General features: G+C 33.6%; 1 protein-coding gene across 2 annotated transcripts in view; it reads left to right on the top strand.

Annotated features, from left to right (window-relative positions):
* The window catches only part of ZBTB41 (zinc finger and BTB domain containing 41), a 50,453-nt gene that overhangs the window by 3,586 nt on the left and 22,553 nt on the right, over positions 1-24,314 (top strand). For both annotated transcript variants that reach the window (XM_077157315.1, XM_077157316.1), the window contains exons 3-9: positions 5,175-5,382; positions 6,077-6,146; positions 6,704-6,851; positions 15,972-16,101; positions 20,821-20,916; positions 21,823-21,929; positions 23,261-23,366. In XM_077157315.1, the coding sequence (XP_077013430.1) occupies positions 5,175-5,382; positions 6,077-6,146; positions 6,704-6,851; positions 15,972-16,101; positions 20,821-20,916; positions 21,823-21,929; positions 23,261-23,366 (865 nt within the window). The remainder of the gene's footprint in view (positions 1-5,174; positions 5,383-6,076; positions 6,147-6,703; positions 6,852-15,971; positions 16,102-20,820; positions 20,917-21,822; positions 21,930-23,260; positions 23,367-24,314) is intronic.

Raw genomic sequence — 24,314 nt, 5'->3', positions numbered from 1 at the left:
CCCAATTTGGGAAAACACTGCTCAAGATAAAAGTTGTGGTATACTAAGAGGAAGGAATTTTGTGGCTTTTTTACTGTAAAAGTGAAAGTTGTTTACTATTATAGTAAAACTATAGTTTACTAGTTGGCCCAGATATGGTAGGAATCAATAGGTCACATTGTAGGGCTTATTTTTTATTGTGTTTTCCATTTTCCTTTCTATCCACCAGCCTTGTTGCTTAGCTTACTGGGGCTGCTTACTTTTACCTGTACTTTCTCATCACCATTACATTAACATATTTATTAGATATATATGCTGGTGTAATTTATTACTAATTGCTGATGTAATATAATACAATTTATTGAGTGTATCTAATCTGCCAAACACTGCTAACCAGATATGAAATATATTATCTATTCTCAAGAATCTTTGTGTTTAATGAGTACAAAAATACAACCATATTACTGTAAAGATAATCTTATCAGAGTAAGTACAGAGGACTAAGAATCAGGAAAGGCTTCACAGAGCAGACAGTATTTGAACTGAGACTTAAAGAATGAGAAGACATTTAAAAGGCGGGAGCACCAAAATGTGTAAAGGTATTGAAGAAAGTTGTGTTCTGGAAATTGCTCGGGATTGGGTGGTTTCAAAGTGAAGAAAGAGGCATGATAACAATTATAGGAGATGAGAATTTGCAGGTAAGTAATGGTCAAATTTGAGTGACTTGTAGGCCATACAGAGGAGCTTAGATTTTCTCCCGGGGTGATACAAACTGTTGAAAAAATTTGACAAAGGAAATGAGACTCGATATAAATTTTAGAAAAGTCATGCTGACTTCAGTGTGGAGAAGGTAATTGGAAAAGAGTGAGAGAAGAGCCAGAGAGAAAAGAAGATGTGGTAAGGATCAGAAGGATAATGAGGATGAATGGCATTGGGATCTGGATGGGAAGTGAGTACATAAGAGAATTACTTAGAATTTAAACTAAGTGGACTGGTGATGGGTAGAATGAAAAGTATATATGGAAGGAAAAGACCCATGTGCCTTAAATGTTTTTCCTTCAGAAAGTCCTATTTGTTCCTTACAAAACTACAAGGGACACTCTCCAATTGTCCTCATACCCCACATTCCTCTCAGGATGTCCATCTAGATAAATCTGAAGGTTATGTAACTTACCTTGATTAATGTCCTTTGTACCACTCTAGGTTGTTTAAATAATAAATTTTCAATAAGTTTGAATTCAACTAAGTTGAAAAGTTTGGCGTATGACTTTAATTTGGATTTATATAATGCCAGATAGTCTTCCTTTTAAGGTTCTAGCTTGGCTGCCAGAGTGAATTTATGAGATAACGAATTGGCTCTAAGACATTCTGCTAGAAATGTTAACTCCGGATTATGTATTCTACTGATTTGATTGCATTACTTTGGATTTTTTTTATCCTTTCTGATATATTTAATAGTTGCTTGAAGTGAGATTTCTTCTGATCCAGTTGGTTACATTTTTTCCTACGCAACCAGCTGTCCTCTTGGCTTATTTTTATGCAAATAAGTCATTTAATCTTGCCCTTTTACACCAAAAACCTAATGGGTAAACAACAAAAATAGGGAAAAGATGACAGATGGGATGAGAGAGACAATTTGGATAAATGTTTTCATGGAATTTATCAATTTTATTATTCCTACAGAGAACTAAAATCTTTGATTAAGTTCATAATATCTTCTGGAGGTAGGGAATGTTTTGTAGCTTTTATTTTTTCCTTAAATGTGATTCATTAGCCATCCAATAGAGATTCCGTTTGGTTTTTATTAGAGAAGAGCATGTAACAGTGATACAATTCTATATTTTATGGCTAAAATTTTAGAAGTGTGCTTCTGGGTATGTCATATGAATAAATTCAAGGTTTTAAGATTTAGCCGTGCCGCCTCTACAGTAGCTAATTTGATTTAGCCATGTCTCCTATACAAGAACTGATTTGTTGATTTTTCTTTTTTCCAAAACTGCAAACAAATCTGACAGTGATAATTCTGTATAGCTTATATGGGGGAATAAGTTCTGAAGCATAATGACCTCTATCTTTTCCAATTAAAACTCTAGTACATACTCATAAGGTTTGGATTTTGACTTTGAAACCTCATCTAATAACTAATTGATGTTTAACAAATGCTAAGGAATACGATATAAGCATGTGAGTTACAATAATAGAGAAAGGATAAATTCAACTTTCAGAACATTTTCCCAAATAAATTATACCAGTAATGATCTGGTTATAACCTGTCAAATCAGTGTTTTTCATACTTTTTTTTTGAGATAGTTTAAGGTCAGAAATACAGTATTATGTGATATATGTGTGCACACATAAAGCAAAAAAAGTATTTTCTACTCAATAGAAAGTAGAAATTTAAATGAAAGATACTTTCACACAAAAATCAATTAAGAAAATCTTCCAATATGAGCAGCATTTAATTCTTAATTAAAAGTTTAGTTTTGCTCTACCCTGCAAAATAAACATATAAATTATTCTTCAGGCCAATAGCTAATGTGAAAGTATAGTACTTCAAAAACAAAATAACTCCTATTAATATCATGCATATTAGAAATAGCTCAAAATAGTCTGAGGCCACTGAGGAAGAAAGTAATCTTAATAATTTTTCTACTCAATAAAATAAAATTCATCAGTTTAGCAGATATATCCATACATGATTGAATTTAATAAACTATTATGTATATATTATATAAAAGGAATACCTTTTTTTTCAGTGCTGGATGCAAACCAAGCCATTGAGTTCATGAACACTAATGACATTTAATTTGTAAAGCACTGTTCTAAACTGTATTGCATTTCTACTCTTGTGTTATAAAACCTCTTATTATTTGTAAATATGTCTGTCAAAATTCACTGGAGATTTCGTCTTGGGACACAGAAGAACTCCCTCCTTCCAGTAACATCCCAGGATTAGAGCTTATTCCTTTACTACAGCAGGGGAAGTGGTAGTGATGCATGTATATGTATATGTAAGTGGTATGCCCCAGCAGTGGCAAAGAGAAAGCAGATATTAGGCAATTTTAGCAGTAGCATGGGGAAAAAGCAAAGTTCTTTCAGTGTTCTCTGAGATCTGATACCCTAGCTTGATCTGTTCTAACGGAGTTCATAAATCTCAAACTTATATTTGACATATCAAAATATGCTGTGACTAGTAATTCACGTAATAATAATAATTATAGCTAACATTTTTCAGTACTGTGTTCAGGTATGATCAAAGTATTGCATACGTATTTACTCATTTACTTTTCATAACAACCCCATTAAGTATTATTAAACTCAGTTACCAACAGGATATAATTAGCTGAATTAAGATCACACACCTAATTTAGTAGGTAGCCAGACACTGAGTTTTCTGAATATGTGCAGGTAAAAAAATACATGGACTGTTATGTATGTAACCTAAATCTCAATACCTAATGGATTTTTTATCATATTTTTGTTTTTCTTTGTGATTGACATCCTACTCCCTACTTTAAGAAAAATACCATGGTTTCTTTTACTCAGTTTCCTTTATGTGATAAGTTCAATATAATTAATTTTTTAGGAATTTTTATATAATATATATGTAATAGTTTATTAAATTCAATCATGTATGGATATATCTGCTAAATTGATGAATTTTATTTTATTGAGTAGAAAAATTATTATGATTACTTTCTTCATCAGTGGCCTCAGAATATTTTGAGCTATTTCTGATATGCATGATATTAATAGGAGTTATTTTGTTTTTGAAGTACTATACTTTCACATTAGCTATTGGCCTGAAGAATAATTTATACGTTTATTTTGCAGGGTAGAGCAAAACTAAATTTTTAATTAAAAATTAAATGCTGTTCATATTGGAAGATTTTTCTTAATTGATTTTTGTGTGAAAGTATCTTTCATTTAAATTTCTACTTTAAGCTACTAGATGAGCATATTCACAACTTAGATACATGATAATAATAGCTAAAATTAATTGATAGGTTAAACTTGTCAATGTTGTAAGTACTTTATGTAAGTTGTTTATTCTTACAATAATCTATAAGGTAAATAACTATTTTTATCCCAAGTTTTTAGATGAGGAATTTTTGACATAGATCTGTTACTCGCCCAGAGTCACAGAGTCTGCTGTTTAAAGAGCTTGGATTCTTTAAATAGGTGTCTGGATCCAGGGCCCATGCCCTTACCCGTGATGCTATTCTTTCCCTGGAATGTGAGGATTTCTATTCTAAATAATGATGTAAAAGAATTTGATTCTAAGTAGGAAAATAAAAATTAAACCAAAATGTATCCTTTTATTTCTTCTTTTATTGTAACTTTTCTCTAGAAAGCCTGGGCTAAAATTTCTTCATTCCTTCTTTTAGTAAAACCTAGTACAGAACTTGGTTGTGGAACGATAATGCAAGTTTTATATGAACTGTGACTCTGAAAGTCTTTTTCCTTTCCTTGTTGTCTCTGAAACTGCCTATATATTTTGGATTTATCGGTTTAGTATTAAACATGAAGTCAAATAGAGGTGATTTTCTTGTTCTCCTAATGTCTTATAACTCGAGGAGGTCTTATATTAATTGGTTGTAATGAATTATTTTATAAAATAGATTTTGTTCAGTATTTTAGATGTGTAGTACCCTTTCCAGATTACTTTCTGCAGAAAGAGATAAAAATGTCATATTTTATAAGATATGTAAGCATATAATTTTGACCTTTTTATGATATTTAAAAAAGGCTTTCGTGTCTGTAAATTCCTTTCAATTCATGGATATATACAGTGAATATAAAATATGGAAAGAAATTTTAATGATGAGTCGATCTTTTGCTGAACTTTAATTTTCAGTTAAAAAGTACATTTTAAAGTGTTATTTCAGAGAATTTGCAAACTGAATTTTTCGAAAATTTTCCCAAACCCATGTTTTTTAAGGTGTGTAAACATGAATAATTTTTTTTTTAATAACTTGATTTTAAACAAAGGACATATTTTGAGCAGTAAGTTCAAAGCAGTAGGTCTTCGGGAGTTATCAGAAGTAGAGATTTAGGTAAATTTTTTCCTAGTTGTGGGTATGGTTATGTATATTAAATAGCTTTTAACAATCAGATTTTGTTCTTTTGTTAAATTTTTCAGTCCCTGTATAGCAAATATGCTGAATTTAATTCTCATTGCTCTCTTTTGCTAGGAAAATATGAGAGCCATACCCGTGTTCACACAGGTGAGAAGCCTTTTGAGTGTGATATTTGTCACCAGCGCTACTCGACAAAGTCTAACCTTACTGTTCACAGAAAGAAGCACAGTAATGAAACAGAATTTCATAAGAAGGAGCACAAGTGCCCTTATTGTAATAAACTTCACGCAAGCAAGAAGACTTTAGCCAAGCATGTTAAGAGGCAAGTATTATCTTGCTTCCATAATTTATTTTGCATTCTGATTTAAATATGTAATAAACTAAAAATATCTATGAAGTCCTTTTCTCCAGTGTTTTCATTGCTTAACATTTTTCAGAGGCTACAGATTAATTGAGAAAAGAGCAGCAAATGTATGTGCATAACTGTCATCATTCCATTAAAATGAATTTTCTGTTACTGAGATAAAAACTATAGTTCATAATATAGAAGTTGAAGACAGAGCATTTTGGTTCATCTTTGGTTTTGATAAGAGTGTTTTCAGAAATATATGGTTTTAGAACTCTAGGAAGTTTATTCTTCATGCTTGCTCAACTTTGTCTTTAATATATAAAGGTTTGTGAGAGAAAGACTATATAGTATAGTATTATAATTTAACTGTTAAGGAATTGAATGTCCTGAAATATGGACAAAAAATATTATGTGGATTGCTTTCATATGTGTAAATAAGTAGATTTTTAAATGCATTTAAAAGATGATTAGATTTCCTTTGACTATATCTGCATGAACTTAAGTATACAAATAAATGTATTGAAATCATAATTATACCTGTACTCATACATACTCGTCTCTTTAAAAGAAGAATCAGTTCCTGATTCTTGTTATTACTTGACAATAGATTTCATAAGGAGTGTTAATATAATCTTTTCCTAACCAACTTTTTCTTTTTCTTTGGTAGATTTCATCCTGAAAATGCACAAGAATTTATTTCAATTAAGAAGACTAAGAGTGAAAGTTGGAAATGCGATGTAAGAGGTTTTAATTTTTCTTTGTATTAGAAAACCAAAATAAATGTAATGCTGCTTTTTCAGAAAGTAAGGTAATTAGATTTTTAAGTAATTAACTTTTTTCATTTTTAGAATCTTTCTTTTATACAAAATTATCCTTTTTTCTGTGGTTTCTTACTTATATTCCTAATCAAATGGCAACAATGATAAAACCTTTTATTCATGACATAGAAGTGATTTAAAATAGTATTTCTAAATCCATGAAATACTTAACTAGAATTAAGATTATTCTGTATCCTTATCAGAGACTCGAAGATGTGAAATTCAGTCACTTTTAATATTAATTTAAAATAATGCCTTACTATAATTTTTTCCAGAGAAATTTTTTCTGTGCAATTAAAAAATAACACGTCATTACTGATAATTTATCTTAATATTTAATTTCGGTTAGAGTTTTGAGAAGTTTTCTGTTGGGAGAAATTTCTTCTTTATTTTTATTTGTGTATTTTTTTCTCATGAGATTTGTATATTAATTTTTAATTCATTTTCTCTTACATTTTATGTGCATTTTTATTTAGATTTGTAAGAAATCCTTTACTCGAAGACCACATTTAGAGGAACATATGATTCTACATTCTCAAGATAAACCTTTTAAGTGTACATATTGTGAAGAACATTTCAAATCACGGTTTGCACGGTTAAAGCATCAAGAAAAGTTCCATCTTGGTAAGAAAGTTATTTCTCTAAGAACAATTATAATAATTGTTGATTATTCCATCATGCTGGAGGAGTCTGCTGTTATTGAAACACCTTTAAAGAACTTTGGGTTTTGGTTTAGGAGAGGGAAGACATATTAATTAGGAGGAGTACTGGATTTGTTGTAGTTCCTGGAGGTGAGTGAAAATGATTGATTTATTTTGGTGACACATGTGTCAGTGGTATAATACTTATTCTTTTGATTAATTGGTGAATAGGTTTGTGAATGCTTAGGATAAAGCATTTTAGAGGTGGGGGTGGGAAACTCATTTTTTCAGGGAATACTATAAACTTAGTTTGGAATACAATATGGTATTTGATGAATTCTCTTCCTAATGCTTGTGGCCAAAGTGGAGACTTGTGAGCTGGATGGTAGTACATTAGGTAATTTATGACAATTGCTTCCAGTAATGAATTATATTAAACCACATGGCAGTCTCTTCCCTGCCCTATTCTTTTTATTGATGACATCAATAAAAATATATATCTCATGTTTATGAAACATGTAGATGATATAAAGTTAGCATAGATAGTTCATATTATAACAAAATAAAAATGCAGAAAATTCTATATGCTGTACTAAAGGCAAAAAAACATAAAAGTGTAATCAAGAATAAATATAAATTTATAAGCTTTTGGGAATCATCTGACTTTTAATCACTGGAACTTGCTGAACTATAAAATGGTAGGTTATCCAAACACCTCATTTTGCAGATGGACCCAAAAGCAGAGGCTTTTCAGATGTGATGTGAATCATGTGATAAGTGACAAAAACCGATGTAGTTTTAAATTATATTAATAAAAGTGTATTATTCATATTAAACTTCACCAGGGAATCCACTGATACTGTCAGACATTAGGGACACCCAAATCAATAGGCCAGGCCCTTGATCTTGAGGCTTACTCTTGTGAAGCTTATGTAGGGTAGTGGAGAAGCTTAGCTATAGGTATGCCTCAGAGTTACTTCTGGAGAACCTCTTTTGTTGCTCAGATGTGGCTTCACTCTCTCTAAGCCCAACTCTACAAGTGAAATTTGCCCTCCCTGCTATGTGAGACATGACATCCAGTAGTGAAAGTTTCCCTGGCAGCATGAGAGATGACTCCCGGGGATGAAGCCAGATCTGGCACCATGGGATCAACAATTCCATCCTGACCAAACAGGGGAAAAGAAGTGTAACTAATAAAGTATCAGTGGTTGAGAGAGTTCAAATAGAGTCGAGAGGCTACTCTGGAGGTCACTCTTATAATACAAGCTTCAGTTAGATCTTACTACGTGTCATAACTTGCCAAACCCTAACCAAAACCATTCCAGCCAATCCTAAAGAACACCTAGTAATATATTGATAATAATATATTAAGATTCTACAAAGGTTCTATGCACTAGGGTAACTTTCCAGAAACCTACAACTTCCAGATGGGTCCCTGGACCAGATAAGTCCTGAAACTTAGAGGGCCCTGCCTGTCCAGAATATCAGCTAGGGCCATCTCTCTATCTCATATTATTGACAGCTCCTTCCAACATGAGAAAGTTAGAATGGCCATAGCCCAAATACCCTAAAGAATGAGATAGAAAGATCAGATGTGATGGTGTAACTATACAGAGAAGGTAGGGTTTAACAAATGAATATGATTACTAAATCATTAAATTGATGTTTCTTTTAGTCTCCAGTATTTTAGAGCAGCTAGAAGTAAAAACCTAAACTTGTGGAATTGCAACCCATACCAGACTCTGAAATCTGTTCTACAACTAACTGTTTTGTGTGTGTGTTATTTTTCACAAAAAAAGTCAATTGTGATGATAAAGTATTTGTTCCGTCCAGCCTCCTATATTCTGGAGCAGCTAGACAGAAAAATCTGAGAGGATTATATGGTAGCCCATGACAAACTCTAGAATCTGTCCTGTAACTACTTGTAGAAAAGTGCTTTGAAAACTATTGCTTTTTTCTTTCTTTGCTTTTTATATACATTATACAATAAAAAAAGTTAAAAAAAAAAAAGTGTGTTCAGAAGTAGTGAGGTAATAGTCTGATTTTGAATTGAATATTGTGTTCATTTTTAGATACTGCTTTTAAGATGGATTTTGACAAGCATATGTTCTCAGAGAGAGTAATTATGATGATATAGGGTTTTAAAATCACATCATATGAAAACTTTTGAATGATCTTTATATATTTTGTCTGGGAAAGGGAAGTAGAGCAGCTATCTTTAAAGAGTTTCAAGGACCTATTGTGTAATGCAGAATGCTTGATCTTTGCTATGCTAATATATATGTGCTTGCTGGAAGATAATTTATCATTTTAGTGTAACCCTCTGTTTTAGTTTATTTTAGTTTGCTAATGCTGCTGGAATGCAATATACCAGAAATGAGTTAGCTTTTATAAAAGGGGAATTAGTAAGTTACAAGTTTATAATTCTGAAGCCATAAAAATGTTCAAACTGACATCCACCAGAGAAAGATACTTGGAATCGAGAAAGGCTAATAGTATCTGGAATATATCTGTCAGCTAGGGAGGCGTGTGGCTGGCGCCTGCTGGTCCTTTGGCTTCTGGTTTCAAATGGCTTCTTGTTTCAAACAGCTTCCCTGGGGGTGTTTTCTATCTGTATCTCCTGATGTCTCTATCTGTGTTGGCACTAAGCTTTTTCCAAAATGGTTCCTCTTAAAGGACTCCAGTAAGGGGGCTAAGATCTACCTTGAATGGGCACAGATGCATCTCCATGGAAACCACCTAATCAGAAGGCCCCATCCAAAATTGGATGAGTCCCATCTCCATAGAAACAACTTACCAAAAAGGTCCCACCCAAACCATAGGTGTGCCCCAACGAGATAGGATTAGGATAAAGAATATGGCTTTTCTGGGATACATAACAGTTTCAAACCAGCACATTCCTTTCCCTGGACCCCCAAAAGACATGTTCTTTCCAAATGCAAAAGACTGTGTTCATTCTGTCACAATATCACAAAAGCCATAAACCATTTCAGTAACTTTAGTAATGCACAACAAAGTCAGAAACAGTACAAAATTTCATCAAAATCAGTTAGAGGCATGGTCTGTCTTAAGGCAAAATTCTCCTCTGACTGTGGACCCGTGAATTTAGAGCAAGTTATCTGCTGCCGATATACAAAGGAGGGACAGTCATAGGATAAATATTACTACTTCAATAGGGAAAAATTGGAAGGAACACAGAAATCTCTAGACTCAAACAGTTCTGGAAACCTGCAGGAGAAATTCCATTAGATTTCAAGGGTTGAGAGTCATTTATCATCTTTGGGGCTTAGGTGAATGGCAGTCTCATCCTCTCTAAGGGCTTATACAGCAACCCTTTTCTCTCCAAACGCTGGGGTAATATTGCAAACTTGGGATAACTTTGAGGAGACCACCTCTGTGTCGGCTCCACACTTTCCAAGCATTAGAGCAGCACCCAGGCTCTCTGCCATCTCCAGGGCATGTGCTTAAACCCCTCAGAACACTGGAACAGCAGCCAGGCTCTCTCTAATCCCCAGGGAAAGTGCTCCACCCTTCCTGAGGTCTAAGGGGACAGCACTTCTTTCTACCTTTGGGGCAAACTCACCCTCTCCAAATGTGTGGGTGTATCCACTCTCCTTGCCTGAGATTTCTTGACTTCAGACCTTAGCTCCCATGGTTCTGCCTTTGAAGTAATTTTTCCTTCAATTTGTCCCTTTTAATCTAGACTAAAATGGTTCCATTTATACAGGGCTCACAAGAAACTTGTCGGTTTTCTGTGCAGTATACATAATCAGACACCTATCAGATAATAAGACCTTCCATAAATCCTTTCTGGATAACTCCATTTCCGATTCTGGCTTTTTCTTAAATGGCTAGCTGGTTCTATGTTTGGTTGAATCCTCACGTGGGGCACTGTTATCTGGGGTGCCCCTTTCTGGAAGCCCAGAATTGTCGAGACCATCAGTTTCTGGTTTCTTTGTATCCAAGACTTTAATTCTCAGTTTCCTTCCTGTCACATTTTACTGTAAGCTGCAAGGAGAAGCCAGGCTGCATTTCCACATTTAGTTTGGAAATCTTTTCCAATAAATACCCAAGTTCATCACTCTCAAATTCTGCCTTCCATCTGATAACAGCATTTAATTTTGCAAATTCACTTTAATACAGGATCTCCTTTCTTCTAATTTGCAGTAACACATGCATCATTTCTGTCTAAGCCCTCACTGGAAGTACCTTTAGTGTTCATATTTCTACCAGCATTGTCTTCATAGCATTTTAGGCCTTTCCTTTCAACAAGCATATTAGAATTCTTCCAGAATCTTCTCCTTGTCCATGTAAATGGATATTTGCAAACTGCAGCACCCCACATCCCTGGCACCAAAATCTGTTTTAGTTTGCTAATGCTGCCAGAATGCAATATACCAGAAATGGGTTGGCTTTCATAGAGAATTTATTAAATTATAAGTTTACAGTTCTAAGGTCATAAAAATGTCCAAACTAAGGCATCCTAAGAAAGGTAACTTGACTGAAGAAAGGCTGATCTGGGAAGCACGTGACTGGTGTCTGCTGGTCTTTTGGCTTCTGGTTTCAAACAGCTTCCCCAGTGGCATTTCTTTTCTGCATCTTCAGTCTGTCTATGTTGGTACTAAGCTTTTTTCAAAATGGTTCCTTCTTAAAGTACTCCTATAAGCAGATTAAGACCCATCTTGAATGGGCAGATTTGCATCTCCATGGAATCCACTTAATCAAAAGGTCCCACCCCCCACAATTGGGGGGGGGGTCATATTTTATCTCCGTGGAAACAATCAAAAAGATCCCACCTTAAAGTATTATATCAGGATTAAAGAACATGACTTTTCTGGGGTGCACAGCAGTTTCAAACCAGCACACCTTGTCTCTGAATTCCCTTTACTAAGTTTTTTCATAGAATTCCATCTCAGCATTTCTAAGAAGCCATCTGTTTTGATTTGCTAAAGCTTTCAGAATGCAGTATAACAGACATAGGTTGGCTTTTACAATGGGGGTTATTAGCTTACAAATTTACAGTTCTAAGGCTGTGAAAATGTCCAAATTAAGGCATCAATAGGACAATACCTTCTCTGAAGAAAATCTACTGATATCTGGGATACCTGGATCACATGGGAAAGCACATGGCTGCCATCTGTTGGTCCTTTTCTCCCAGGTTTTGTTGCTTTCACCTTCTGGCTTTAGTGGCGTCCTCTCTTAGCTCTTTTGTGGGCTTTTTCTGGCTAAACTCTCTCTGCTTTTTCTTTTTTATCCTCTCAAAAAGGACTCTTATAAAAGGATTAAGACCCACCTTGAATGGGCTAGTCACATCTCAATGGAAATAACCTAACCAAAAGGTCCCACCCACAGGAATGGATTAAAAGAACATGGTGTTTTCTTGGGTTCATAACAACTCAAAACTACCACATTGTCATATGAAAACAGTTTTTATAGTTACCCAAACTAGTCTGAGATATGTTCATGATTGATGTTATGTGTGAGAAATTTCCTTTAGACTTTAGTTCTAGGAAAAGCAGTTTCCTAGAAATTGGGGAATTTGTGTGTTTCTTTTTTTTTTTGGTATGGGCAGGTTCCGGGAATCAAACCTGGGTCTCCGGCATGGCAGGCAAGAGCTCTGCTGCTGAGCCACCGTTGCCCGCCCAGCATTTCTTCCTTTTTGAAATGAAAATTTAGGTGTTCTTTTTTGCCCACCTGTAGAAACATCTTAGCAAAACAAAAATTTTTATTGTAACATACTTGCTTCTACTTCCTTTTTTTGATCCTGGTTTTAAAATTTTATCTTAACCTTTTAAAAATGTATTATTAAGTAAATAAACATTCTAAGAACAGTAGGTAGAAATTCTAAGGTGTAGGTTTAGGTTCAATATAGAAAAAGCTTTCAAATTTAAAAAACTTAAAATTTGAAGTGACATATTGTGCAGTAGATACTTTCCCATCAGTGAAGGTATACAAGCAGATGCTGAACTGATCAGGTTTTAGAGTTGTTGAAATGCAAAGATGGTTGACATAGAAGATATTTAAGACTTCTTCAAAGTCTTTGTTTTTTATTGTTTTACTTAGATTAATTTAAGGGATTATTTTTCTGTCATACTCTAGTAGATTAATAAGGAGAGAAATTCCAGAAATATTAGGCAGTAAGGATTAGCAGTTGATTGGCTAACTGAAGTTCATTGAGGAAAATACCCATGAGAAGTATATTCAAAATTCAACTTAGCAAATATTTATTGAATAGCTGCTATCTGTGTGATCAGCTCTATGTTAGGATTTGGGGATAATATTTTTACAAAGTTGAATAACTGCCCTGTCAGGAAACAAACCAGTGATAAATCATTACATTATAATGTTATGCTCACAAATATTTTACAAATGATTAGGTAATAAAAGTTGATACTTCCTAGGTTATTTTCAGAAGTAAAAGTTCAATAGGAGTGGTATGGGTGTATAAATGGAAATAGAAGACAGCATTGCCAGATTTGTTTTCCAAGACTAACGTAGCTGTTTTCCATGGGAGCTGAAACAGTCTCACAGAGTTCTTTTCCTTATTTGTGAAAGAAGATTAAATGAGGTAATGTGTATCAAATACATAGTTCCAGAGGTAGTTTGCCTTCTCTTTCTGTGAATTTGTTGTAATTTCTAGTATTATAATTATTAATATTTTAAAAACTTTAGAGAAATAATGGTTGTGAAAGAAACTAGTAACTTTGCATTTTTACCTACCGTTATTTAAGATAAAAAATAAACCAATAAAGCACTGTTCTGAGTATTATATACACTTACATATTTAGCTTCCTTTGTATCCCATTTCTATGCTTCTGTTCTCTTGAATCACTATATACTTTAGATAGGTGGTTGTCAAAATTCAGTGTATATCACAGTCAATTGGAGGGCTTGTTAAAACACAGATTGCTGGGTCCCACCCCTAGAATTTATGATTCAGTAGGTAAAAGATGTGGTCCAAAATTTTTATTTCTAACAAGTTCCCAAGTGATGCTGATGCTACTAGAACAGACACTGAACTTTGAAAACTGTTCTTTTAGATTAATCAATGCCATATTCAAACTGCCTCTATGAGGATTGTGTATTCTGTCAGTCAGGGAGAACGATATCTATGTAATGTAGTCTATAATTAAGGGAGAAGATTTTTTATATTCTATTTGTAAGTGAAAGAGAGTTTGTCTTTAAAGAGTCAAATCTTGTAATTCTGTCATATCTAGAGAGCTGCCATGAAGATTTGCTTTAGTTGAAGTTCCCAACTTAGCTCCATAAATAAAAGTTCAAAGAGTTTTAGCTACATGCAAAACTTGATGTCCAGTATAGGGGGAGAATGTAGATGTTATTTTCTTTGAAGTATCCTGATGAATAACTGAATATGAAAGAGAATGCTCCATTTCTTCCTTTACTCAGCTAACATTTTAATTGCAGTTGTACTTTTCCACTAACATACTCTTTCCATAGTATATTTGTCTTGACACTTTTTTCTTTTTTATAATTTATTTTCAAATATTCAACTGCTGACTCTGTTTCTCAACTTTTCAGATCCTTTTCAGGCATGAAGAAGGGGAAGAGGTGGAAAGATTTTTCATAGTACTTAATACAACGCTAGACATAAATTCAGTTAGTATTGGAATGAGTATGTTGAATGAGATAATTAGTAAATTATTCATATCCCTTGGAAGATGAAATATTAAAGATTTTAAGTTAGAGCATGTTAAAGATTCTTAATATGATACATGTTTTGAGGTGATTTCTTATCTTAGTTTCCCGGCTGCGAAAACAAATACCATGCAAATGAGCTGGCTTAAACAGTGAGAAGTTATTGGTTCACAGTTTTGAGGCTAGGAAATGTCCAAAATCAAGGCATCAGCAAGGTGATGCTTTGTCCTTGAAGGCTGAGGCCTTCTGGGGTTGGCTGCTGGCTATCTTTGGGACTTCTTAATTTTCCATCACATGTTAAGGAACCTCTCCTTTTTCTTCTGGGTTCTATTGATTTTCAACTTCTTATTTTTTTATTTATTACTACTATTGAACTTCTTCTACTTATAAAGGATTTCAGTAATCTGGATTAAGCCCCAACCTCATTCAGTTGGTTCACACCTTAACTAAACATAGCATATTCAATAAATTCTATTTACAATGAGTAATATCCACAGGTATGCAGATTAAGAACATGTGTGTTTTGGGGTTATGTAATTCACTACCACATCTCTCATTTCTAATGTGCAAAAGCATATTGACCCTTTTCCAAAACTACTGTGGCTGTTGAACAATTTTGGTTTAGATATGTTTTTGAATTCTAGTGTTCAAGCGCCATTTTCTTTACATTGTGCAATTATAATTTATTCTTTGTTAGAATGCCTTCAATTTAATCTTCCAAATTCTGTGACATCTTCCAAATAGACAACTTTCTGGTATTATATCTACTGTTCTTCTTTTTCACACATTCTCTGTTTTTTTTTTTGTTTTTTTTTTCAGTTTGACATTCAGTAGAACTCTGTCTTCTCTCTATTTACTTTTTGTTAAAAATCAGCATGAAATTTGTAACCTAGCTAATGTCCTTATTATTGTGTGAGTCCTAGATTTAATTTTATAAGACTAATAAAATTTGCCACAGTATTTTCAGTCTACTAACATCACTAAAAACCTATGGTTATTAGGAAAAGCAATACATTTCCAAACCATGAATTCTAAGTCCTGTATTTATTCTTCCAAATTCTTCCAAAGTTTCTCATTTCCCCCTTTTTCCAGAAACTTAGCATGTAGTATGTACTTTTTTTCCAGTCTGATTTCAACTAAGAGTTGGCCATTTCAATTTATTAACTTATTCGTTTATTTAATATTTGGTATATATGTTGGTGAGTTGCTAGGCCCTGTACTCTACTCTGGGGATGTAAAGATAGATGATCATGAGCTATCTTCTAGAAATAAACAAATAAAAGAGAAAACTATAAACAGATAATTTCTTATACTGGGATATATGCAGTAATTATATAGTAATTACTATAGTAAATATAGTAGACCTGAATTTATATCATACTTATTAAATGCAGCTTAATATCTATTTTTTAAACTTTAAATACACATTATTGTTTCCTTTTTTTAGGCCCTTTTCCATGTGATATATGTGGCCGCCAGTTTAATGATACTGGAAATCTGAAACGCCATATAGAATGTACCCATGGTGGAAAGAGAAAATGGACTTGCTTTATCTGTGGAAAATCAGTACGAGAAAGGTGAGGAAATGATCTGCACAACAAGACAAATCCTGGTACTGTTATATAGAAATAATTAACAGGTATGATTTATATAAGATACATTAGAAGGTGATATGAAATCAAGATTTTTAAGTTTAGATGGTAGATTTACTATACATTTTTGTTTCTTTCTGAAATCCCACTAAAAATACATTAAAGAATTTTAGTATGTGTATGTCTTTTTAAAAACAGTAAGCTACAAAGGCAGGACAGAAAAGCATCAAGATCCATGAAAATTTGGAAGCTAGAAAGCAGATGGATCAGTAGTAACTGACTTAGCAGAAGCTGACTTAGCAGATCTAAGACAGACACTATCAAAGTGGCAATGAAGAAATCTGAAAAGCCATTTTACATCATAGAATCCACAAAAGGCAGCACAGGGTTCTTTTGGAACTGGTGATGAAGGAGTGGCAGAACGAAGACCACTAGAGTAAAAGATGTTTTAGAAGTTAAATCATTGGATTCCCTTTTACCACTGCATGGAGGCCATTGCTGCTAGGCACCTGTCCCTACTCCAACTTGACAGAAATCTACATCTTTTTCTTCTGGAGATAAAGCAACAGAATTGCTGAAGTATGCCACGTTGTTATGTTATTGAATGTATTTTGAATCCTGAAAGCAGTGAGTCCCAGCCCCTACCCCACCAACCTCTTGACTTTTAGACCAGGCAGTAGATTAGAAGATTTATTCCCTGAAAATAGGAGTGACCTAAGGACTAATTTCCCTAACAAATGGTGCGCCCAGGTCACCCGCAGTGAAGGAAAGAATCATCAAGACTCATCCATGCTCTTTCATCTTCTCATCTACTGTTTAGCCTGTTGCACTTAATTGTGAGCAGATAGTCAAAGATTATAAGACATAGAAGGAAAACCTTTAAGAAGAGAGATCCCAACACAAACAAGCAGGAAAAGAGAAAGAATTTGAAGGAAACATTATGAAGGAAGAAAACTTAAAAAAAAAGAAAACAACTATTAATGCCCTTGAGGATAGGGAATACATTAAACAGGAACAGAATACTCTATTAAAGGATCATTCAACAAATCAGAACTCTCTGAAGTAAAAGCATGAAGTTAAGACTTCAGTCTCAGAAGAACTGGAGAACAAAGCTAAGGGAATCTCCCAAAAAGTAGAGCAAAGAGATACAAAAATATAAAATAAACATTAGAACATTAGAGAACTAGATAAGAAGAGGTTAGAATAATTGGAGCCCCAGAAAGAAAGAACAGAGAAATTGGAGAGAAAGAAATCATCACTGAAATAATTCAAGAAAATTTCCCAGAGCTGAAGGACGTAAGTTGTTAAATAGAAATGACCCAGCAATGCTTAGAGCATTAGATGAAAATAAAGGCACACTAGCAAACATTATTGTGACATTTTTGAATAGGGATTAAGAAAAGCTGTGAGCTTCTAGTGGGGGAAAAAGTACATATGCTGAATCAAAAGTTAGAATTACTTGGACTTTTGCTTAAAAGCAATACTAGAAGTAAGATAATGTAGTAGGACCTTCAAATTCTGAAGGAATGTCATCTCCAAACTAGAGCTAACAAGTCTGATGATAGAATAAATATATTTTCAAGGTCTTAAAACAATTAGCCTTTTAACATTTGGTAGGAAGCTACTGAAGGGTGTGCTCCACGAAAATGAAAAAGTAAACTGATAAAGGGGAAGAAAAGGACTGCAGGAAATAGGTCTTTTTTTGTATGCTATAAGGTGGGGGTCACATTTCATCTTTTTTCATGTGACCAGCTGTTATTGCAGCACCATTTGTTGAATTTTCTTTTGTGGGGGGAAAGAAGTGCGTGGGCTGGAAATCGAACCTGGGTCCCCTGCAGGGCAGGTGAGAATTCTACTACTGAACTACCTTTACACCCCTAGGCAATAGTTTAAACATTGAAGCAAGGCAAAGAAAATTCCCAGTAGGATGGTGAATGAAGAGCCTAATATATCAGATGTGCTGCCTATATGATAGGCAATCAGTCCACACAAGTATAATCATTAGTTGTAGTAGTAATCATCTTGCTGTAGTAGTCGAGACAGATGAGGGTTGTCATTGTTAAAAGCCCTACTGGTGGGGATACAAGAGTAGTTCAGTGGTACAACTCTCACCTGCCATGCTGGAGATCCAGGTTCGATTCTGGGTCCATGCACTTACCCTCCCCCCCCCCCAAAAAAAAAACAAGCAAGAACAAACAAGCAAAGAAATTCAACAGATGGTGCTGCAGTAAAAGGATACTTAAATGCAAAAAGAACGAAATGTGACCCTGCCATACAGCATACAAATAAAAGCCCTACCGGTATGTTTCTACTTTTTACTATAGGATGGAATAGTAGAGTAGCTCCGTAATACATCTGTGTGCTAATGAGCCTCCTACTATTTATGACCTGCTGCTTGATTTAACTGAGTACTTTCATTTAATTTCATAGAAATGTTTTTATTTTTTTGACTGTTCATGAGTGTTCTAGTTTGCTAGCTGAGGGAATGCAATATACCAGAAATGGAATGGCTTTTTAAAAAGGGGAATTTAATGAGTTGCTAGTTTACAGATCTAAGGCCGAGAAAATGTCCCAATTAAAACAAGTCTATAGAAATGTCCAATCAAAGGCATCCAGGGAAAGATACCTTGGTTCAAGAAGGCCGATGAAGTTCAGGGTCTCTCTCTCAAGTGAGACGGCACATGGTGAACACAGTCAGGGCTTCTCTCTCGGGAGGCGTTTTCCTTCTTCATCTCCAAAGGTCACTGGCTGGTGGACTCTGCTTCGTGGTGCTGCAGCATTCTCTGCCCTCTCTGAGTCTCTCATTCTCCAAAATGTTTCCTCTTTTATAGGACTTCAGAAACTAATCAAGACCCACTCAAATGGGTGGAGACATGTCATCCCCTAATCCAGTTTAACAACCATTCTTAACTAAATCACATCAACCAGGGAGATGATCTCATTACAGTTTCAAACATACAGTATTGAATAGAGATTATTCTACCTTTACGAAATGGGATTTATATTAAAACATGGCTTTCTGATGGGGCATATATCCTTTCAAACCAGCACAATGAGAGGCAACTGTAGTAAGTTTAGAAGCAAAAAACATAAAGCAGCCTACTCACTTTGACCATATTTCTACTAGACTTCTAGTACCTGGTCTCTGAGCTTTGCCATATGTTCTGTTTGATGAATATTTTGTTTTCTATTATTTATTTATGGCATTACCCATGTAGAAAGGGCTCCTTTTGATTCTTAGAGAAGTTACAGCTAGATTTTACCCATAATTCATATTCTTTTATGAACCGTTTATCTAATAGTAGTAACATTGTTAAGTTTGTGCTTGCTACTCAGCTTTTCAAAAGTATGTAATATGTTGTTTAGTGATACATATACAGGTAGTAAAACAAACAAAAAAGCAAGAGAATGCTTAACATGAATGGTTACTTTTAAGGGGAAAGATAGGAGGGATGAGATCAGGAAGGAGTTCCCAGAGGCATTATAAGTCATAAAAATTCTTTATCTTTACCTGTGTATGAGTATCTACTATTTTATTACTGTTCTTTAAACAGTACATATAAATTTTATGCACTTTTCAGTATATAAAAGTTTCAGTATTAAGAAAAATATTAAAATGCTACTTATTGAAAATAGCAAGCTGGATATGATGGTTGAATAGGAAAATCAGTATATTACAAGTGAAAACCTGTAATTACAGAATGGCAAATTATAAAGTTAATGTATACATTACAAAATAATTTCTCCTTAAATATATTTCTGTAAAATTTTTTAAAAAGCCAAAAAATAAACCTTCCATCTTTTTGCTATTAACTACTTGATAGGTAGGGATCTAGTACTATTTTTAGAGATGTGTTCTACAGAGCTGGTAGCTACTGGCTGGTGCCAAGCATCAGTGGGCCTTGTAAAAGAGCACCATCTACTGGCAGAACTCTACATTCATTTCAGATTCAGTTTTTAAGCTTATTAGTTATGGAATTGGACTAAAAACTGTGTAGTAGTGCAGCCAGAAACTTCCTGCACGGGTCAGCCTCATTTGCTTTTCATTGTCTTCCCCCCAAAAATAACTGTCCACCAGAAATAACTTTGTCTATCTTCCCTCAGCACTTTAAAAATATGGGAAAACTGAAAGGTGTACTTGGAGCAGTAATAATTACACACCAGCTCAAACCCAGGATCAGTGTGGTTAGGGGAGCTGGGAATAGCAATACTTGTATTCTTTATATGGGTTTCCTTTTTTGTGGAAAATGTTTCTCTGCCTTAGAACATTCTTTCAACAAGTGTTGAGTACATATTTAGAAGGGAATTGTATTGATAAACTGAATTCCTTATATCTTATTAAACTCTCTCCATTAAAATTCACATCAGTTTTACCTAATTCAGTAATGATGATTGAGCATTTTCTTTTATATTTCTTGAAAGCTTGCTTCAGTTAGATAGTTAAATCACTGAACAAACTAATGGCAGAGGAGACCATATTTAAATTAAAAAATTTTTTAAGGCAAGAGGCATAGCAAGTATGTTTGTGTGTTGGTGGGAATAGTCCAATAAAGAGTAAAAATATTATAGGGGAAAGAGGGACAATTGAAATAATACTGTTAGTTTAACACCTTTCTACAACTTTTTGGAAATCTAAGTTTAATATGCACACTGGCATTAAAACAAATCTTTAACAAAAAATATATATGCATATATTTAACACAGAACTACTTTGAAAGAGCATTTAAGAATTCATAGTGGAGAAAAGCCTCATCTTTGTAGTATTTGTGGGCAAAGTTTTCGTCATGGGAGTTCGTACAGGTAAGTCAAGCTCTTTTTCCCCCTACATTAAATAACATAAAATTACCTCCCCATTTCAATTCTTTTTCTTATCACTGCTTTAATTCTGTTGAATTAAAACATTTTGTAGCACTTATGATGTGTGAAGTTGTGCAAAAATGTTACTGAATAAACTCTGTATTACAATTTAATATTCATTCTATAGTATGAAATTACTGTTTAAGCTATTATTATTTAAATCTTTATTACTTTACTTTTCCTGGAAACAAAATTCATTAAAATACTGGTGTTTTAAACTTAATGTATTTCTTCACTCTTTATTATCAAATAATATTTTGGTATAAAGATATGGCAAAATTGAAAACTGGCGTTCTCAATTTTAGAAAGCCTTGTGTACATTAATTATAATTTGATTATTCTTATGACTGAATCCTTGAGTACATTTGCAGTTTCTGAAAAGTTACATACTTGTGATGATAAAATATAATAAATTCTCCGCTATCAATTTATAAGTAGCATCAGTTGTTCAGGAAAGGATTAATCCTCAATTATTTGCTGTATCATTTGTCTGATTCTATTTTCTTCCTGCTTCACTTCTATCTCTGAAACTTGGCTGGTCAGATAAATAACAGGACTAGACATTTGGTAAGTTAAGTGAATTTAGTATCCTAAAAGTCAGGAAGGAATATCATCCGGAAGTGGTGTGAATGTGTACAGTTGACAAACTGCTTTTTTGGAACAGATGAGTAAGATCCTTAGTTTCAGGTGGTGAACGAGAGAGGGGGACTCTGAAAGTTATAAAAATGGAGCCCATAATCTATGAGTGTGGTTGAGAAAGCAATGCAGTTTTCATTATTTATAAATTATCAAGCTACTTCTTTCCATGTTACCAGTTTCAGTGCCCTTCAATTTTGTTTTTCCTTGTAGACTTCACTTACGAGTGCATCATGATGATAAAAGATATGAGTGTGATGAATGTGGAAAAACATTTATTCGTCATGACCACCTCACAAAGCACAAAAAAATACATTCTGGTAAGCTGTATTTTATAATGCTATTTTCCAGAATCTTTTTTTAAAATCATCTGAAAAAGATGCAATATTATATCATGTTTTTGTTGGCTATAATGTTAAATAATTTGTTATATTTTGGTCATCCTCTATAGCTGATACTAAAGACCTTTTTAAAAAAGCATCTGAAAGGTACATAATTTTAAGACATGGTTTATTTTGCATATTACGTGGGATTATGTACAATAATTGCATTGGTACTGCCCTAAAGGGAGAATCCATGATAGTATTTTTCGTTTTGCTTGGATTTGAGAAGTTGGTGAAACTTAGGTGTTTAAAAGGAAGTGACTATAATTGAGTTTTAAAGTTTATGCTGTAGTGGATTTTGAAGCTCTGTTTTTGGACAAGAGTACCTTAATAATCCTGATCAATTTCAGATCTTTATACTGTACTTATAATTTTTATATTCTGGGGATTTCTTTCGTATTTTCCTCTCAGACTGATGTTCAGGAAGTACTAAGAGAGCCAACTATGTGAGCACAATAATGGGAAAGAGCCATCTCTATGAGCACAGTAGAACAGGTGACTATTATTATTATTGTAAACATAAATTAAAGTATGCATAGATAGTAATGATTTTCTTAAATGATCCCAGTGAGGCTGGTTGGGGTTTTTATCACCGCTTTTAAGAGATGCTAAAGGTTTCATGACTTTTTTTCACTGGAATTATGCATTTTTATTCTTAGGATAATACTAATCCTAATTCAAGTGTCATGTGGCTTATTTACACACTGATATTAAAGTTTTGACAGTGATTTTTAAAGCCCAAGTCTTTGTAACGTAAGAACATGGATAAAAAATTAGATTCATCTAGAATTTTCTTTTGTTTTTGTGTTTTGGCTTATTATAAATGTAAGAAATCCCCATGGATGATAAATTGTTCAAAAGTATACAAAGATCTGAAAATGTTTAGGTTTTTTTTTTAAAACAGTTACACATCCTCATCTCCATTTACTGTGTCATTTGAGCTATTTGATATCCAGACATGCATATTAATTTATCTTGCTCTGTTTTGTTGAAAGGTAAGATTTGAAGTCTAATTCAAAAGGCCATTACTGATTCTTGCTCCAAGTGGAGAAAGGATTCAAATCCATGAAAATAAGCGTATATTGTTTAAAGAAAGATATATGAGTGAGAAATATAAAGGAAATAGCCTAGAAGATAAATTGTGGCTTTTCTTTCCTGTTATATTTATCACCATGTTACTTATTGTTTGGTAATTTGTTTCTGAAAAAAAAAAACAATAACACCTGAAATTCATATTATAATCAAAATGTTTGGATCTTTGTTTTAAGGAGAAAAGGCTCATCAGTGTGAAGAATGTGGAAAATGTTTTGGTCGTAGAGATCATCTCACTGTTCATTACAAAAGTGTACACCTTGGAGAGAAAGTGTGGCAAAAGTAAGTGAAAAACTTTTTTTTTTTTCAAAATTACTACATTGGGCAAGTTTTTCTTGGTGGAAGATTGTATCTTTTATCATGGTTCATTTTGTTTATTTGAGTGACAGAATAATCAGTTCTGTCTAACTTCTCTTTTTTCCTGCAGACCTAAAGAAATGGAGCAAAGCATTTTTTTTCCTACTCGTTTTCAGTTGATTTGAAGTCTAGGTGGTGGTAGATGTTGAAGCTAATTACTAATATGAAATTTGGCATTCTTTGAGGATTTCATTTATCTTTTGTTGCTGTGGTTCTTTGAGAGCTGAATATACTGCCTATATCTTCTACTTGATAGCAGTTAGGAAGTGTTTGTAGTTAAATTTCAAGCCTATTTCTAATCACACCAAGCATTTAAAATGATACTTACTTTGTAGGAAGGATGTGCTGTCTTGAACAATTTTTTAATACAACCAGATATTCAAGTTTAACAGAGGTTAATTGCTAAGTCTAAACGTTCAAAGAATTCATGTTCTTGGGCTCGGTTTTTGGGATGAATGATAAGTGATAGACATTTGGTGCTAAGGAATGAGCATTAAATCAACAAAATATATATAGTATATATGAAAGCAAGAAAAAAAAGCCAATTTAAAGAAAAGTAGAGAGAATGTGATTTGCATTCATTTTTTTAATGTTTTTCCTGTATTTATTTCATTGATTTTATTCTATGTTTTACTCACCAAATCAATGTATTCATTGAATTCCTGGGTTTATTAAATGCTAGGATGGTTGATAAATGCTGGAATTTAAAGATATACATGATACCGTATGGAACGAGAAATCAGAACTTCAACACATATGGATGGACAGAAAATGGACTTAGAACTACAGACTCAACTTCAGAGAGTCTCAGACATTTCTCAGAGCCTCTTTATACTCGTAAAAATTGAGTCCCTCTGGAGCTTTTGTTTATAT

Source organism: Tamandua tetradactyla, chromosome 4, assembly GCF_023851605.1.
Source record: "Tamandua tetradactyla isolate mTamTet1 chromosome 4, mTamTet1.pri, whole genome shotgun sequence".
Taxonomy (NCBI): Eukaryota; Metazoa; Chordata; class Mammalia; order Pilosa; family Myrmecophagidae; genus Tamandua; species Tamandua tetradactyla.
Note: the sequence above shows the minus strand (reverse complement) of the source record. Positions and strands in the feature narration are given on the sequence as shown.